This window comes from Centropristis striata, chromosome 20 (assembly GCF_030273125.1).
Source record: "Centropristis striata isolate RG_2023a ecotype Rhode Island chromosome 20, C.striata_1.0, whole genome shotgun sequence".
NCBI classification, from domain to species: Eukaryota; Metazoa; Chordata; class Actinopteri; order Perciformes; family Serranidae; genus Centropristis; species Centropristis striata.
Window position 1 is genome coordinate 22162713 of NC_081536.1, and position 17189 is coordinate 22179901.

The following is a 17189-nucleotide window of genomic DNA, read 5'->3' on the forward strand; positions in this document are numbered from 1 at the left end:
AGCAGAGCAGTCTGATGAAGGGGGCTGACAGTTGGCACTTCCTTCTGTCTCACTATAAAGTTGTTTCAAACAGTGGGAGGGCGCGGCCTCCAGCGTCGCTGTGAGCTCCATTTCTTCTTCTTTGATCTTCTGGAATAATTGATCTTGGCTCTGCTGCGGCTCTGTGTTGGGACTCCGCTCCTGCTGATGGGGAAACATCTCCTCTGACACTTCAGGGCCATCTGTTAACCATGAAACAACATCTACTGTCTCACAATTACTCAAGAGCTGGATTAGAAATATACTGAGTTTCATCGCTGACTCTATTTCCTGTCAGTCATTCATTTTGACATTATCATCATTTCTGACATTAAAGTACATTAGGAAACAAAAACAATATTACTTTTTCTTTAAGGTTATGAGGATATTTCAATTTCGGATGAGAGACTTTGTCTTGTTTTCTATTATGCCTGTTTTAACTGGGGAAAAAAACAGACTGTGGACATAATTATGTAAACTTATACTTAAGATTCAATTTTTCATAGCATGAGAATCATTAATCTATACGTATTCTTGATATATAAATATTGGAGCAGCTGCCCACTTCTGTAAACCAAGTGCACTTTCTCCATGAACTGGCAGGATTTTATTTTATGCATTTTTTAAAAACATATTTTCATTTATTTGTTCAGTTTGTCATGTTGAAAATGTTCAGAAATAAAGTGCTTAATAAAACATAACAGCTAAATATATAACAAAATAAATAAATACTTTAGTTTAACAGGGAAGTTGCTTCCTGTTTTCTTTTATGTCTGGCTTAATATTCAGACAGAAACACGGAGGACAAGAACATTTCCAGGATGAGAAGTTTATTGGTTTGCAAAGTAGCAGTTTTTACAAAAGCATGAGGAGAAAAACAGAAACATTTGAAGAGGTCTAACACAATAGCAGAATGCACTGTCTTCATTTAAACACTGGTCCAGTGCACATTCTCACAAAATCAGGGTCATCTCTGGTTATTTCAGGACTTTGCATCATGTCATAAATACAACTGCTCCTTTTTTTTTTTAAGAGCAGCAGCTTTCTTGTGGCGAACAGAGAGCTGCTCAGCTGCGAATCAAACAGCCAAACTGATGCTGGATAACATGAAAGACTTCCAGAAGATCAAACACGAACACCCTGGTGATCCTCAGACTTGGTACATCTCGTAAAAACACACGAGTCAAAATGACGCTTAACCTTGTTTTTTTTTTTGCTTAAAAAAGGAAATAATCTTTGATCGAAAACTCGTTTCACACGTTTCTTCGTGTCACACAGGGAGATACAATATGCAATATCTGACCTTAGCTACTTTCATCGTTATAAAAAACTCAACTTTTCAAGATGCCTTCATAAAAACAGCGAGAATTAGTACGTTACCAATACAGTAGGTATGACGTTACCACACACAACCCTGCTGGTTACACTGTAATAAATAGAAATGATAAAAATGAACAACCACACAACACATTAGCAAGCCTACTTCTACTCAGAGGACACAGCAGAAATGGACATAATGATGTAGCCGCTCTCACAACATGTCATGTAGGTTTTTAGCACTTTTTAGAAAGTCATTGTGTTGTTAAATGTCCTGGGGGGAAGTTGTAGTACTACTAGTAGTACTTAGTGTCTGAGGTGATGATTTTTAATTTGGTGCTGGAATCTTCTAGACTATAAAAGGTTAACAGGTCAACAGGAAAATCTGCCCTTGAAACACCTGATAGCTACAACAGATGGAAAACAAAAGAAAAAGCATGCTTGACTGGAAGAAAACTGGCAATATAATAGCTCAGTCGCTCATGGATACAAAATGCCAGGTACTAGCTTACATGCACAACAAAATGCTTGTAACTCAGCTTCTTATTCCTCTTGTGGTGTCGCTTTATAAATATATACATCCAAAGTCCAGAAGCAGGCCAACATACAGTCCTGGGTCAAATAAACTGTTTAAGATCAATCACCTTCATTTTTTAACAGAGTATAAAGGGAGGTCTATTTTATAAATTATAAATGAGTATTTCCACCTGGGCATTTAGCATCAGATTACAATCAGGAAGAGTGACATTCAGTTTTCAGTTGCATTTTTAAAGGTTTAATGAACAATTAATATCATCATCATCTTAGCACGAGAATGAACATTTTCCAGGATCTTTAAAGTACATGGGATCATTAGGAGATCGGGAGCTGGGGCTTGTTGTCGTTAACATTATATTTCAGGAACAAACACAATATATGTTGAGGTTTTCTGAGCTCATGTAGCGAAAATGTTTTTTTTTAATGGAATACTCAGCAGTTGTGAGTCCCTTAAGTGAACCCCAACACCTTTTTTTAAAGTGCAACAGTACCACATAAGTATGCTCAAGTACCACACCAGCTTATCATTAGGGATGGGAATCGAGAACTGGTTCTAAATAGTCCGATTCATTGGTATCATATTCTTTTTATTGGTGCCCAAGTGCCACTGCTTCCAACCAATCAGAAGGTCTGTTACAGAGCATAAATGTTCTGTATTATAATATATTTAACGTCAACTCAACACAGACAAGCTTAGAAGATGTTTTTCTTTGGCTAAGAAAACCTAAATGAATCGAGCCTTACCAATACTGAAGTTTTGAGGCCAATGCTGATACAGATATTAGGGAGTAAATAAAAATTATGATAATATACTGGCCATTAAATACACAACTAACATTACAGTTACAGCCCTCTTTAAGCACAGGCTGAATGGGCTGGGAGTTAGGGTTAGAAATTCGCATTTGTAGTTTATGTTCCAAAATGCAAATTTGACATCAGCTGCATTTTGCTGCAGTGACTTTAGCGACTTGTCCCCGGTGTTGAATGACACTATAGAGTTGACATTGCTGAGGGCAGCTTTTTGTCTCTCATTTTGTGCTGCTTTCAAGATTTCTAAATTACCCAAGCAGCATTTACAGCAAGAATCATCAGACTGATACATATCGGTGGGCTCTAAACCCTGTACAAATATTCTCTAATTTCATCTACCCTGTGTTCAGAAATGATTAAAAAAAGTTGCATTGAAGCTAAATAAAAGCGTGCAGACCTACTTTTTTTCCTTACAGGAAATTAATCAGGAATCAATAAGGGAATGGATAAAGAATCGGATAGCATTTGATCAATTCCCATCCCTATTCATAATGTACCTGCACCCAACAGTGCAGAAATCCTAATACACAGCTGGAAAACACACAACATCCTGCTAATGTGCACACTCCCAGCTCAGCTCCCTTCACACACACAAACACTCACACACACACACACACACACACACACACACAAAGTTCTCCCTGTTTAGAGCCCTTTAATTCAGGAAGCCTTGAGTTGTTCATCTCCCTCCCCCATAATTCTAACTGAGGAGCCAAAAACACATCTGGTGTCCACATCCATGAAACATACTGCTGAGTTATTTTCTTTACATGGTGCATATTAACATTATTACTGTAGCGTTACAAATGGATGCTCACCACCAGTTAATAGAAAACACAAAAACAGTATCCAAAAAACACACCCGGTCAACACAATTACACATTATTTGTACACATTTGTTCTGTTGTAATACTGGAGTAACGATGCATCGCACTGGCTCAAGTTCTGACAAACTGCACTTCTCGCTGCCCGCTCATACTGTACTCATTTCCTGTTTCTGTCCCAAAATAAACCAGCGCTCACCAAGCCAAAAGCGAGGAGCTGAGGAAGACCCTGTCTGACCATTCAGGAGAAAACAAGCTCCAGAGCAGCCAGTCTTCGAGCAGCGAACTTATTGCTACGCGAAAGAAGCGAATAAATCAGTGCACGTTTGAAAAAGCCTCTCAGTTTTCTGATGAATGCCGCACACAGCTGCAGCCCGCTGTGCACAGGCAGTAACGAGATGTTAAACAAAGAGGTCTCCTCAAAGTTTGCTCAGAAAAAGGAAGCTTCATTAGTGTGAGCATCAATTACCGAGTGCCCTGCAGTGAAGTCAGTGCAACTGCTCTGCACAGATGTCATGGCTTACTCCCAGCAGCAAGAAGTGATTGGAAATGAAGTGAAAAAATGTTCATGGTACCTTTGTGCAGCTTTGTTCAACTTAATTATTACCTCATTATCAAACGTATATTATTACCGAGCTGTAATATAGTGCTGCAGAAGTTGCCGCTTTAATGTCCTCGCAACACAAACATCATATTTATTATTTAAACATTTTTTTATTTGTTGATGCATTGCTCACTTGCCTTGAATTGGAGGAATAAAGTGTTTTAAATGGAATTACTAGAAAGTGATGCCTAGAAATCTACTCAGAGAATAAGACTTCAACTTCACATCATAGTGAATGTTGATACTGTAGGAGGTGTAAACTTATCATACTTGTAATATTGTGAGTTTTCCTTTACAGGCTGCTATTTCTGTGAATGAAAAGACATCCTGTGTAGAGTGGAATGTTTTAGTGACTATAGTCTTTAACCGCTTTAACGTTGATCTGCATCAGTGTGGACAAAACGTCGAAGTGGAATGATTTAGGAAACATTTATAAAAACACGTGAGATAGATTGTAGGACTGAGAGTGGACTATAACAGCACCAGCCATACCACCAAAAAACTGTGACAGTACGTAATAATTTTGTGCATCACTATATCTTCTATGCTACTATAGAAACAAGAATACTTTACATTCAAAATACCACCAGGATCCGCCCTGCTTCCAAACAACCAGCTGACTGTTAAATGTGACTCAAGGTTTTAGTTTAAATCCTGTACTATGACGGCACACTTTCTTCTAAATATGTTCTGAAAAGAGCTGTTTTTATGAGGTTTATAGAGCCCGACAAATATATTGTTTGACAGATATTATTGGCTGATATTGTCCTTTCAATATCAGTGTATTTGCTGTCCCTGTGCTATTTTAAAAACTTTTTTTACACAATATATGTTGCAGAAAATGTTGCTTTAATGATTAAGAAATGGTGTTCTTCATTTCTTTATCCTTGTTTTTTTAAAATGGTCAATAATTGACCATAAAACTGAAAAGTTATGTTTATTTAGCGAACAATCTTATTTCTATGTATTCTTTATTTCTCAGTTATCATTTATAGAATTGGCTGACAATGAAAAATGTTTGAAATGTTTGTAAATATACTTTTATTAGAGAGACTTTCCTGATTTTACCTGAGCTTTAACTTTAAACTTCCTTTTAATTGCACAGAATGTTTTCATTTTTCTTATTAGACTGCTTTGGTATTTATACACTAAAAATGTTTTACATCTGTTTTAATTTGCCTTTGTAAAGCACTTTTAAGCATCTTTGAGTGTCTAGAAAAGCGCTATATAAATGGAATTAATATTACTTTGCAACCTGTGTTTTGAAAAGTGCTCTATAAATACAGATTATTATTATTATAATGTATGTATAACAATGTCAAATATTATTACTTTTTTTTAGGCCAATGTTTGAGAGAGTAGCCCCCTTGGTGCCTATCCAGAGTGGTAAAAAATTGGTGCACAATTTACATTAAAACTGTATATTTTCATTCCAGCTCGTAAAAATTACAATATCGGACTCTGAAATCAATATTGGCATCCATCTCAAAAATTCAATATCGGTCGGGCTCTAGAGATTTAGTTGCATATTGGTTTAGTGTACAATTCAGCTGAGGTTTGCATGAAATAAATGTGTTCTGTGAGCTGGACATCGAAGAGCAAAGTCCAATTTTCAAACTAATTTAAAAGCCATTCCTCCACTCTCCTCACCTACCAAAATAACCTCTCTCAGCTCCACTTCCTGTTCAGCACACAGCACACTTTATATCAAGTTGAGAATGGTTGCATTGATCGCTGAATCTACCAACACGCGCAGTGTACAGTACGGGACGCTTCCTGCTACATCTTGTTATGATATAATCCTCATTTAGGGGGATTTAGGTCGGGGAGACTGAAGCATGTTACCATGACAACTGGGTAAACCCAGGGGAGGGTGAGGGGAGTGCCTACGGAGTTGGGAGACACACCGGCACAGAGAAAAAACAGTGTGTAATACTGCGCTCTATTTTGATCAGAAGATTGAGTTTTAGAGGATAACTTCAACGGAGGTGAAATCAAATCCAGAAGCTGCAAACAACCTGCAAACATTCTGCTTTAAACCAGTTTTATCTGAATCATGTTCCAGTCCTTGTGGGAATTAGTCAAGGCTCAGATTGAGTATCTTAACACTGCTCAGGTCCAATGCTGCATAATTTTGCAGCATATTTGTCACCGTTATGCAAGATAAAAATCTAATACCAGTGTCTATTTTTAGCTTATTTAACATGCATTTTGGAAGGTTGTTATATGCCAAGGAATTTCAGATTTATAACATAATGTCATATTCAGTCTCAAAGTCAGATATTTTTCCCAGAGAAACTGGTTTCTACACCTACTGATGCCTCATCCCAAATTTCATACTTTTCACTTTCCGGATGTTCTGCGGCTGACCTCGTAAAGTACATATTGTTGCATGCAGTCTGCAACAATTTGGACTTGCTCTTTGAACCTTGACCCTCTTTTTCTCATCTATGCTGCGCAGAGGATTGTCGGTCAGAAAAGTGAGAAAAGCACTAAGGCTTGCAAACTGCAAAATGCGACCGGATGCAGTAGGACATCCTGGTATTTTTGGGCATACTGCATTTGACAGTCTTTGTATTTGGACATACTAAACCCTTTTCTGGCAAACTAAATAGTGTGGTTAATTGAATGCACAGAGAGTCATCTTTCCCTCCTTGAAAGCACTCCACACCTGCCTCTACCTCAGCACCCCTGAAGGATTCAGCATAAAAAATGAATGTGCTATTAATAAGCTTTGAAATCCCTGATCTGACAAAACTGGGACTACAAGGAGAAAATCCTGAAAATGAAGCGAACACATTCACCCTGAAAGAACATCACATCAGATCCTGGTTCAATACAAAGGAATGGAAAGAAGTGAGTGTAAATGTGAGCAGAAGAACTCTAACTTGTCACAGCCGGAGCCTTTTTCCAGTTGTTGCTGCTGCAGCGATGGGTTATGGTTGATGACGTAACAGGCGCACGTGTGTGTGTGTGTGTGTGTGTGTGTGTGTGTGTGTGTGTGTGTGTGAGTGAGTGTGTGGTCATCTGTGGTCAAGTCCTTGCTTCACACACGACTTGCAGAGAAGGCGGAGCGGGACGTTAACCGAGCTTGGTGATCTGTAGATCTCCTTGTATCCGTACTGTGTCGATAGAGGTCAAAGATTTTACTTTGTGATAAAAGTCAAAGAGCTGGTGTCCGTCCACGAATATCCGGAACCTCTGGTGCTCGCAGTGGATCTCAATCTGCAGGGAGGGAAGGGAAAAAACATGGAGGGAAAGGCAGGAGGAAGAAGAGAAACAGATGAGATTAAGCAAAGCCATTCACAATTTCTAATCAGTCCATAAAGAAGCAATGACATTAGCACTGCAGCATCAAACGGCAGTAAAGGCTGATGAATATCGGCAAGGAATAGTTTTACACTTCAGGCTTATTGCTTTCTTACAGAGAATTAGATGAGGGCTATGAAACTACAGCCAGGAGACAGTTCATTTAGCTTCACACAGAAACTGGAATCCCCCTGTCTGGCTCTTTCCAAATGTAACAAAGTACTAAAAGGTGATTTGCCACTTTTTAAAAATGCATAAAAAGCTAATTTAGTACAGTAACAAAAGCACTAATATTCAGTTGTTTTCCATCCCTGTAATTGCTACTGTAGTTTCTATCATTTGGATAGAAAAAAAAAATACAGTTTGAATACATTTTGATGAAAAAAAACCAACATCCACGAAGATCACCTGAAATAATCAAAGTGGCTTCAACTAATCTAGAGCTTTTTCACTTAAAAACAGCTCTCTGATGCAGCCAAAAAGCTCTGTCTCTCCATAGAGCTGTGAGGAAACAGCAGGGTTGAAAAACACCTTTCACATTGCAGATAACGTCATCTTTTTCATTGTCAAAATAAAAAACAGTACAGGTTTAACTTACTACAGAAAACAATTACTGAGCACCAAGTTTTATGGAAGAAGGGTGTTTAACAGCCATCTGGGAATATTGTTATTATAGTCTAAACAATTAACAAGTCTGAGGTCACAATCTGGACTGATGCTCCTTTTTTAATTTATTTTTTTATTACATGTATTAAACCAGCAAAACAGTCAGTAAAATGAGCAAAAAGTGAGTCCATGTCGTATTTGTTTACAGTCACTGGCTCGCTTGCAGCTGCACATTGAAGCTAAATAGAGCACAAGCAAAAATGCAACAGAACAAACATCTCTCAAAGAAAACAAACTCAGAGGTGTGATCGCACCTCCTGAGGCAGATTGTCCCGATGAACTGAGTAACACAGACCAGCCGCCCTGCTCTGAAACCACACGGCACATCATGTGTCTGTCCACATGCCTGTGAATTTGGAAGCAATCTGCACAGCAGTCTTAATCTCCAGCCTGCAGCTTTTGTCAGAGTCATAACTGTGCTGACCTGCTTGGTCACGCTCCAACCTCAAACAATGACACTTTATCAAAGCGCTGACATTACATAACCAGACGCACTCTAAAAATAAGCCAGAGATAGGGATGAACCTTCTTTCTTTTTGTAGAAATAATCATAACTGTGAGTACAATTCTCTTCTTAAAGTCTGATTGGTTCACTTTGGACTGAAACACATCATCATATTATATCACATCGTATTTTTAGGTGAACACCATATGTGTAATTCATGTGCAAATTCAAAATTATTAGAGCGGACAAGTCCTCAGGTCGTATGAGAATTACTCATCATGCATATGTGCTGCTGCTGCTGCAACCCCCCACCATCCTACACAAACAACTGATGCTGCCCTTAATGCAGCAAGCAGAGCACATGAGATACAGCCAGTGTTTACAGTAGATAAATATGATGTAGCGTGGAAAGCATTTCCTGTTTGTCCCTTATTCTTTGCTGCAAGCACATTTCTGGTTTAACGTGTCATTATCTCTCTACAGTGAGTTGTAATGTTGACAACAGGAAAAATCCATCCAAAAATACTTGTTGACAACAAGGAAGCAACAAATAACCAACCAGACAACAAACTGCATGGGAAAATAAAATGAGAAATAGGTCACAAAAATGCTGTATAAAACAACTTGGAGCCAGTACAAAACGCTTATTTTACTGTCAATCATCCAGTGGACTAAATGTTTCAGCACTAATTATTTCTACTCAGCTTCTTAGGCAAATCATACCGCTTACTGTATTATGTCACAACATCAGAAGACCAACAATAAGAGAATCTACTTCACAGAGAGATTGGCAGCAGCAGGTGTCTCAAGATGTGAAATCAAGCCGACTTTCAACTTCTCTTTTTAAAAAAAAGAACAGTTTTTTCTATTCATTAGGGGCATTAAAGTTAAAGATAAAAACACTACAGACACATCAATCAACAGCCCTCAAGTTTGGCCTTTTTCTTATTCTTCACACAACCACTTCTGTTCGTTTTTCTAAGGCACACACACGTGCAACACTGTGAATGACTTAAAGGAAAGATTTTCAAGACGCCTGCATGCTCATCACGGCCTCATCTGCTCTGTTTGCATTCTCAATTCCTGCATTGACTCTGTACCATTTTTCTGTCTTCTCTTTTGCACTTCATGTTGTCCTTTAGCAGGTCATGTTGACTGCCTTGCTTACACTGCTGGAGACCCTAAAAACATGCATCAAGCATGCTTCTCAAAAGAATTAATACAAATTTGGATGAAATGATGGTTTAATTTGGTTGCAGTTATGAGTTACTTTTACCTATACAGCTGCAACAACACAAATAAAACTCTTTTGTCTCCAGAGCAGCAGCTCAGCCAAAGAGGGCAAACGAGCTGCTACCCTGGCAACTTTAGCCCAGCTTTGTGCACGTCCCTGTTTTTCAGGCTAAATCTCCAATTAGAGTTGTTTGTTTGTGTGATGTGAATCTGGTTTGGATCATGTGGTTTCACTGGAGGTGTACTGACAACTTAGTAGCACATCCACAAGTAGTGAGGTTTTCAGCTAAATGCTCTTCTTCAGAAAGTTATATTGTATGTTTGTGTCTAAAATAGAGCAATAGTTTCATTGCTGTCTTCTTTTGGTCTAGCACCTTCTTTAGGTTTTTGAATGTATTGTTTATTAACAACTTGTATGATCATCTGACCACTTTTGTTGCTTGTCTTTATGAACTTTTTGGAAAGCCGTCTGTAGAGCCAAATCTCAAAGGAAATTACAGAAATAATGGTCCAAGAGAATAAGATCGGGGGTGTGAAAGAAAAGATTATGTTAACTGAAAACATGAAATTTATAAAAATATCTCGCAATACCAAAGGAGAAGGAAGCTAAAGCCTGTGTTCATCAAGAACCAGCAGCTTGAACCTACATGCCAATAGGAAACACCAAAACCATCTGGCCTGTGAATCTTTCGTGAACACAAAAAGGGGTCTTTACCCTAAAAGGCTGGTCTGGGATGAAGGGAAAGTAGGCGGTGGACGCCTCCTCCCCTGTCCACTTCCCGGAGATGCAGGCGCTGCGCAGGAACTGGCGGTCAGTGAAGCGGGCGGTGAGTTTCAGGGCCACGTCATGCGGAGTCTCCTCCTTCTTCTCCGAGTCTCGGCCGCAGGTCAGGCTCACGTCAAAGCTGAGGGGGCAACAGAAGGAGTCAGACAGGCAACATATGAGTCCAATAACTAATCTGGGATAAGTCATAATTCTGCTGCTGCTGTGTAAGAGCAAACCTATTGTGTGTTAATTATGCATAATCCGTCTGCTAGTTTTGGTTAAACCCCCCTCTGCCTGCAACCGTGCTGTTTACACACGCATCATTATAGTAACAAACTTCCTCAGATGCAACAAAGGAAAATTGTGTTCACATGAACTTTGGCATGAAAACACTGTGCCAGCAACAGCCAGAGCCTCTGAACAAGATGAGGTCATGGAGAGGTTTCTTCCAAGTTTAACACAAGTTTCCATGTAGGGTGAGGACACACCCAAACAAGCCTGCTTCACTGGCTCTTCTTTTCCCCCCCATTTCCCCCCTTTTTTCCTCACTGCTGGTTGGGGGAACGCCCTGTCTCTGCATACTTAAAAAGCCACCATTCTCTCTGGCTGCCCACGCATTACTCATGTGTCCCGTAGTGGCTGTGCAAGTCTGACTGGCCTTTAGAATACAAAGATATATCTCTTAAATCTCAAAATGATGCGTTTTAAACATGGTGAGACAGCCTGAAGCAAGGCTGCAGATAAGGTGTGCATGCAAAGTGTTAGCTTACCTGTCTGGCTCCAGTTCCACAATGCCCATCACTATTATCTTCTTCCCTGGCCGCATGCCGCCCCGGATGCGCCCGCTGAATGGCACCGTCTGTGCAAAGCAAATTGAATTTATTAATAGCCCGGAGCGAGCATCAAAGACAGGAGACTTTCTTAAATGCATTTTTTCATACCAGCAGACGGGACATATCCTCCTTGTCAGGTGAGATGAGGCCGGGGTTCCCCAGCGAGTCGTTCAGGTGGTCATCCTCCACGTTCTTCAACACCAGTGACAAAAGACACAGGATGCAAACTGTCATTTATCGCCCTGTCAGGTAGGATATAACCCGGCCTGGCTCGGGTTTAACACCCAACACGAGGCTGCAGGCCTGTTTATTGATAAATACACACAGTGTGGCCTTGCATGCGGCTGTCCCCAACAATGCAAACCTGTCATGTTATCGGGATTTCCTGTCGTGCGCCAGGTGAGATTATAAATTAGCCTCATACACAGAACAGCAAATTAACCACATTTTTTGCGCACATTGAGTGCACCGGTCGAGCGGGCTCGGTGAACACGCACAGCGGATACATTTCACCTCCAACATATTGGATCTCCTATTTCTTCCGCGGCTTCAGATGAAAGAGGAGTGCGCCGTGAATGCTCTGCGCACGGCGCTCCTCGTTTACAATAAGCGCCGGATAATCTACATTACAGCGCGTTTGGATCAAACCCACAGCCCCGTTATGCGCTGGAGACAAGCACCAACACACGTAACATCCACCCAGGCGCCCTATAAAGCTCCCAAAATACTCACTATTCCGTCCTTTTCCGCTGCCTGCACCGCCATCTTGAGCAGAATAGCATAGGATGCTTATTAACGGAGCAGAGGCAGCCCTGCCGGGGGAGTGTGGTGTGTCAGCGTCGTGGCACTGACTCAGGAGGATATTCCTGTTCCTGGGTCCCCTGCACGTCTGAGCCGGCCTCACAGAGAGCACAGCCGCCTAGCAGGACATCCCTCCACTGCACTGTCCCTCTGAAAATGGGTGGATATCTGCTGACGTATGCTTTATAATAATTAAGGACTGAAAGCTTTAATCCCCGTCTGTTGGAGAAGGCTAATCAGACAGATTTTCCTCAACCCTTCACCCAATTAGGCAACGCTCTCTTTGGGCTCTTTTAGGGTTTTATTTCAGGATTGTTACAACAATAACTGGCTGCATGAATAACTGCTTACATGAGCCACACTAATGTATTCAGGTTGAATGTGACACACTGGAGCTCTGGCCTAATTGGCCAAAGTGTGCACGCTCAATACTTTTTAATGATTGAACTCTGAGGCCACACAAAGCTATAAATAGACCCGTTTCTGCTCAGTTGTGAGGCTGGAACATTAATTGCTTCTCATTGAATGAACTCTCATTTTTTTCTCTTTCATTGACTTTTTGCACAAACAACTCCCTCCTTTTTCTCCTTTTCTCCTTCTATCTGTCCATTCAGCCTGTGTGCGTGCTGATATTAGTGTCTTTGATTCTGTGATTCTGTCTTTAGTTTAACTGGTTCGTTCTGCCTCTCTGTGGACATTTGATGCATTACAAGCTGAAGCAACATTTCCTACTCCTTATTCAAAGATGATGAATGCATCACTCAGTTAAAAGCAGTTTATACCAGTTGTGCATCCTACCGCTGAGTTAAATATTTTAACTAACTATAGCCCTGATCAGAACTATCAATTCTTATTTAATTTTCAGAATTTTAACGATTGAAAAGGCTATTTGTTTAGATACTGCCACTCTTGTTATGAAAAAAAGAATAACACAAAAGTTTAATTATTTCCTGCTTAATGTATAAATAATAATAAGACTATCATAGACTTATTATTCTTAGTATTTTATTTGTGCAGTGTCAGATTTGTCTTTCATTTAAATCCAGTCTTTATCTTTATCAAAAATGTCCCATCCTAAAACTGCAAAAAGATAATCATTAAAAAAACTTGTTTTTTTTAATGAGAATTTTTAAAAAAGATGGGATTTTTTTCTCTGTGCTTAATGTTCAGGGATATTTTATTTACTGTGTTGAATATGTTAGTGATGATGAACCTAGTCTTTGTCTTTATCAAAAAATAAAGAATAGGAAAAAACATTGATATTATTTCCACTTTCACTGAGTCACATTTTAACCAAAATAAAATGTATAAATAAATGTAAAATAATTCCAACTTGTTTTTATGAAAAAACAACAGCATTTTATGTGTACTAAGTGCTCAGGGCATTTTTATGTACTGCATGGAATATTTATGCAGTATCAAATAAAATAAAAAAAATCCCACCTTTTACCTCTGAGAACAAGTGTCCCATCCCAAAAATGTATATAAAAACTCTAGATATTAATCTAATTTTTCACTTTTACTGAGTTACATTTTTAACCAACATCAGTCTTGATCATGAATTCAAAATATTCATTAATTTTCAGAAGTTTAAACCTTCAAATTCTAGTTTGTTTAAATAATACCACTGTTTTTGTTTGTTTTTTAATGAATATACAATATTTCCTGTACACTAAATATTGAGGGGAATTTATATAATTCACCTGTAGTGTCTTTCCTTATGCAGTGATGATTCTCTTGTTTACAACTGTACCACAATCTCAAACCATATTTTGACAATAATTCCTGTACAATTTGTTCATACATCCTATTCTGCAGAGTTTTGATGAAAGAAGGAATGTCATACATGTCCAGGACAGAAGGGTGGGAACACTTTACCTATTTGATGATGAACCAGCCTGGTGCATCTTCTTCATACCTGGAGGAAGTGAAGCAGAAATGCAACCCAGAAAGACTCCTGGCAACAGACACATAATACTGAAGGTGAAGGCGCAATGAGATGACTGCAGACTATCACTCACTCTTCCAGACAGGTTGGTTACACTGCAAAAAAATATCAGTCACATCAAGTTATTTGGTGTTATCTTATAGAATGTGTACATAATAGTAAATTAAGATAGTTTCCTTTATTTCCAGATTTCATTTCCTTGATTTTCTTTCCAAAAATCAAATGGAATGTTAGGTCAAAATGAAACAAAGACACACGACTTCACAAAACAATAAAGGTATTATGTGCAGGACATACCTCTTACTTCTTGTAAACAACAATCAAACTTGGCCACTCCTCCCCAGCTCAGCAAAAGTGAAAGCAAACTGCAGATACACTCTTGTTTTTCAGGACGAGCTATGTCCTTTTGGCGTTTTGCATTGCTGTATTTGTGTTTTCCGTCACTGTGTCTGCCTTTTGTCAATTCGTACCAAAAGTGTATCCTCCATAAAGCAAAATTATAAGAAAAGAGAAAATTCAGGCAGAAGGCAGCTCTCTGCAGATACAGACACCGACACACTTCTAAGTGATGATAGAGAGGGATTATTTTTGTATGAGTCATAATTAATTCATTATCCATAACTGATATTCTAACTAGCGTCACCATCACAGGGCAGACACAAAGAGACGGACAACCATTCATGCTCTCATTCACTCCTACGGGCAATTTAGAGTAGCCAATTAAACTTAGGCTGCCTGTCTTTGGACTGTGGGAGGACAAAACCCACACTGCACCATCATGTCACATTTTTTTTGTCAATGTATTGTGCTTATTATACCTTTGCATATTTAGGGTGGATCTCCCATTTGCACTTATTGAGAGTGATTATTTTTTGTATGTGCGCATAAATCTACTAAAATCTAATCCCTGCATGATAAATTGCTTGTTAAAATTGATAATTTTTGCAGTGGAGCATCATCCGCCCATACAGCCACAGGTTAGTTCATGTGGACTGCAACACACATGCACTCTGTTGCCCAGAATTTGCAATAAATTCTCCAAAATGCAGCATTTTCTAATTCAGTTGTTGCTCTTAACAGTCAGTGTTGTGTTGTGAGAATAAGAAATCCCACAGCGCATCCATCCATCCATCCATCCATCCATCCCTCTCTCTCTCTCTCTCTCTCTCTCTCTTTCTCTCCCCACTCTCCCTCCCTCCCTCCCTCTCTCTCTGCAGATATCCAGCCGCCTGTCCGGTCCCTCCTCCCTGCTGCCATGGCCGCGGAGGCTGCTGGTCGGGATGCTGCGACGGCCGCTCCTGCAGACTGCACCGAGATGGAGGAGCGGGTAAGTTGCTTTTGGATCATTTAGGATGCTCTCTTTGCGAAAAGCTGCTCAGGGTTGAGACCGCCCCTTTACAGCAGGCCTGACACGCTGCTGCCGCTGCTGCAGCAAGATGGAGACAAACTCTGCAGGATGCATGCCGCCGCAGCCACAGAAACGATCTCTGTTATCTGGTTTGGCACGAGATTCGGCGATTTAATCAGACGGAGTGAGCGTGAGGTTTATCGTTTAACAGGGAGGGAAATAGGAGAGAGAGGGAGTGCTGTTAACTGCACTACTCCTGCTGCTGCTGCTGCTGCTGCAGCGCGCACATGACGCGCTGATGTGAAAGAGAGAAGTCAAAGTGCAGCAGCTGGTCTCTCGGTGGATGTAGGTTACCGAGGCACAGCTTATAAATATCCGGACAGTGGCTATTCTTTAACAGTGTGTGGCTCACTCCCTTCGATTTGCTGCCGGATCCGGAGAGATTTGAGCGCTCCTTTCAACTACGTTTTCTTCCATTTGGCGGTGACGCAAGTTGGCAACAACTTGGCAGGCAAGGTAGGAATGTTTCCTGATCAGCAGGGCAGCATGGATGAAAAAAGAGGCATTGTTTTGCTGATTGAGACCATTATCAGAAGAAAAGGAGATCCTGCAGCGGCACAATGTGAAGTTTTGTCATTATAGGCCTGTCCATCTGTAGGATGGTTAAAAGAGTGAGACTGCAGCTATAAAGATTCTTTATGTTATTGATTTTCTAACAATTCTGGATTTGGATTAGATTAGCAAGCATTTAAAATTCCCAAATCACAAGTGATTTGAGCCCTAATGCTTTTATTCAGAACGACAGCCAATAAATCCTCAATATATTAACTTTGTTATAGGAAACAGGGAAAATCAAGTGAATCTGACAACTTGTGGAGATGTACCCATCAAATGTCTGATGTCTTTGTGCAAACTGGTTGCAAAAATTAACATTTTTAGATAAATAAACAAGTGAACATGAGCCCAGAGTGATGATCTCAGCTTTGTTAAATAAGGATGACAGCCAATAAATTCCCAAAATATTATGTAATAGAAAATGATGTAATAGCTGTAACCATCAAATATCTAATATTTTTTTGCAAATTGGTTGCAAAAATGAAATTTTTTTGGGGGAAAAAAAAATAAAAAATTTCCTGAGTAAAGCCACCTGTTACATGCGGCAGAGAATGGTGTGTGTGTGTGTGTGTGTGTGTGTGTGTGTGTATGTAAGGTATGTATTATATGAAGGAAAAGCCAGATCTCCACCCACCAGAAGGAGACTGAACCTGTTCTTCCACATTGCGTTTTCCTGGCCAGAGATGTTTGTGTCATTTGCTCTTTAGTATCTATACTGTGAACTCACTCATCTGCTGCTCTTCATCCTCTCCTGTCTCCTCTTCTTTATTCTCTTCCATCCTCTCTGGTAAGTGTTTGGTTTAGGTTGCTGCTTTATCCTCCATCAAATTTAACTGCAGTGTCTTCCTGCAGATTACTTTATCTTTTCTTCAAGCTTTATCTCTGATGACATATCTTAACTGGGTTTGAAATCATCTTGTTGTCTATAAAATTATCACAGCCTCCAGCAGACGGAACAAGCACGAGATATGTCTTTGTGTATATTTTTCAGATGTAGGCTATAGTGCCAAAGGTGAGGCAACCAAGTGTGTCAGATTATGCAATGCAAGCTTCCTAATCTCCTGCTGGAAAATGAGAGATGCTGGATTAAAGGAGGGAGTTAGTAGGAGACTGTG

At 39.8% G+C, this 17189-nt stretch overlaps 2 protein-coding genes across 6 annotated transcripts in view; one reads left to right on the plus strand and one right to left on the minus strand.

The window, feature by feature from the left end:
* Positions 1 to 985: 985 nt before the first annotated feature.
* Positions 986 to 14158, minus strand: LOC131993768 (galectin-related protein-like). 4 transcript variants are annotated; one of them, XM_059359789.1, is made up of 5 exons: positions 14042 to 14158; positions 11471 to 11554; positions 11300 to 11388; positions 10479 to 10668; positions 986 to 7335 (listed from the first exon to the last, which is right to left on the minus strand). In XM_059359789.1, exons 2-5 carry the CDS (start codon positions 11483 to 11485, stop codon positions 7192 to 7194), a joined length of 438 nt encoding a protein of 145 aa, XP_059215772.1. In that variant the 5' UTR covers positions 11486 to 11554; positions 14042 to 14158; the 3' UTR covers positions 986 to 7191. The 4 variants fall into 4 exon arrangements, with proteins under 4 accessions (XP_059215772.1, XP_059215770.1, XP_059215769.1 ...); XM_059359787.1 differs by lacking the exon at positions 14042 to 14158 and adding an exon at positions 12095 to 12305; XM_059359786.1 differs by lacking the exon at positions 14042 to 14158 and adding an exon at positions 12092 to 12305 and having other exon boundaries at positions 11471 to 11560.
* A 1531-nt stretch (positions 14159 to 15689) lies between these two features.
* The window catches only part of abch1 (ATP-binding cassette, sub-family H, member 1), a 34140-nt gene continuing 32640 nt past the window's right edge, over positions 15690 to 17189 (plus strand). Inside the window, exon 1 of one of the 2 annotated variants that reach the window (XM_059359779.1) lies at positions 15690 to 15975. The gene's annotated coding sequence lies outside the window, so the exon portion shown is untranslated. The remainder of the gene's footprint in view (positions 15976 to 17189) is intronic. The other variant, XM_059359780.1, reaches the window with a different exon arrangement.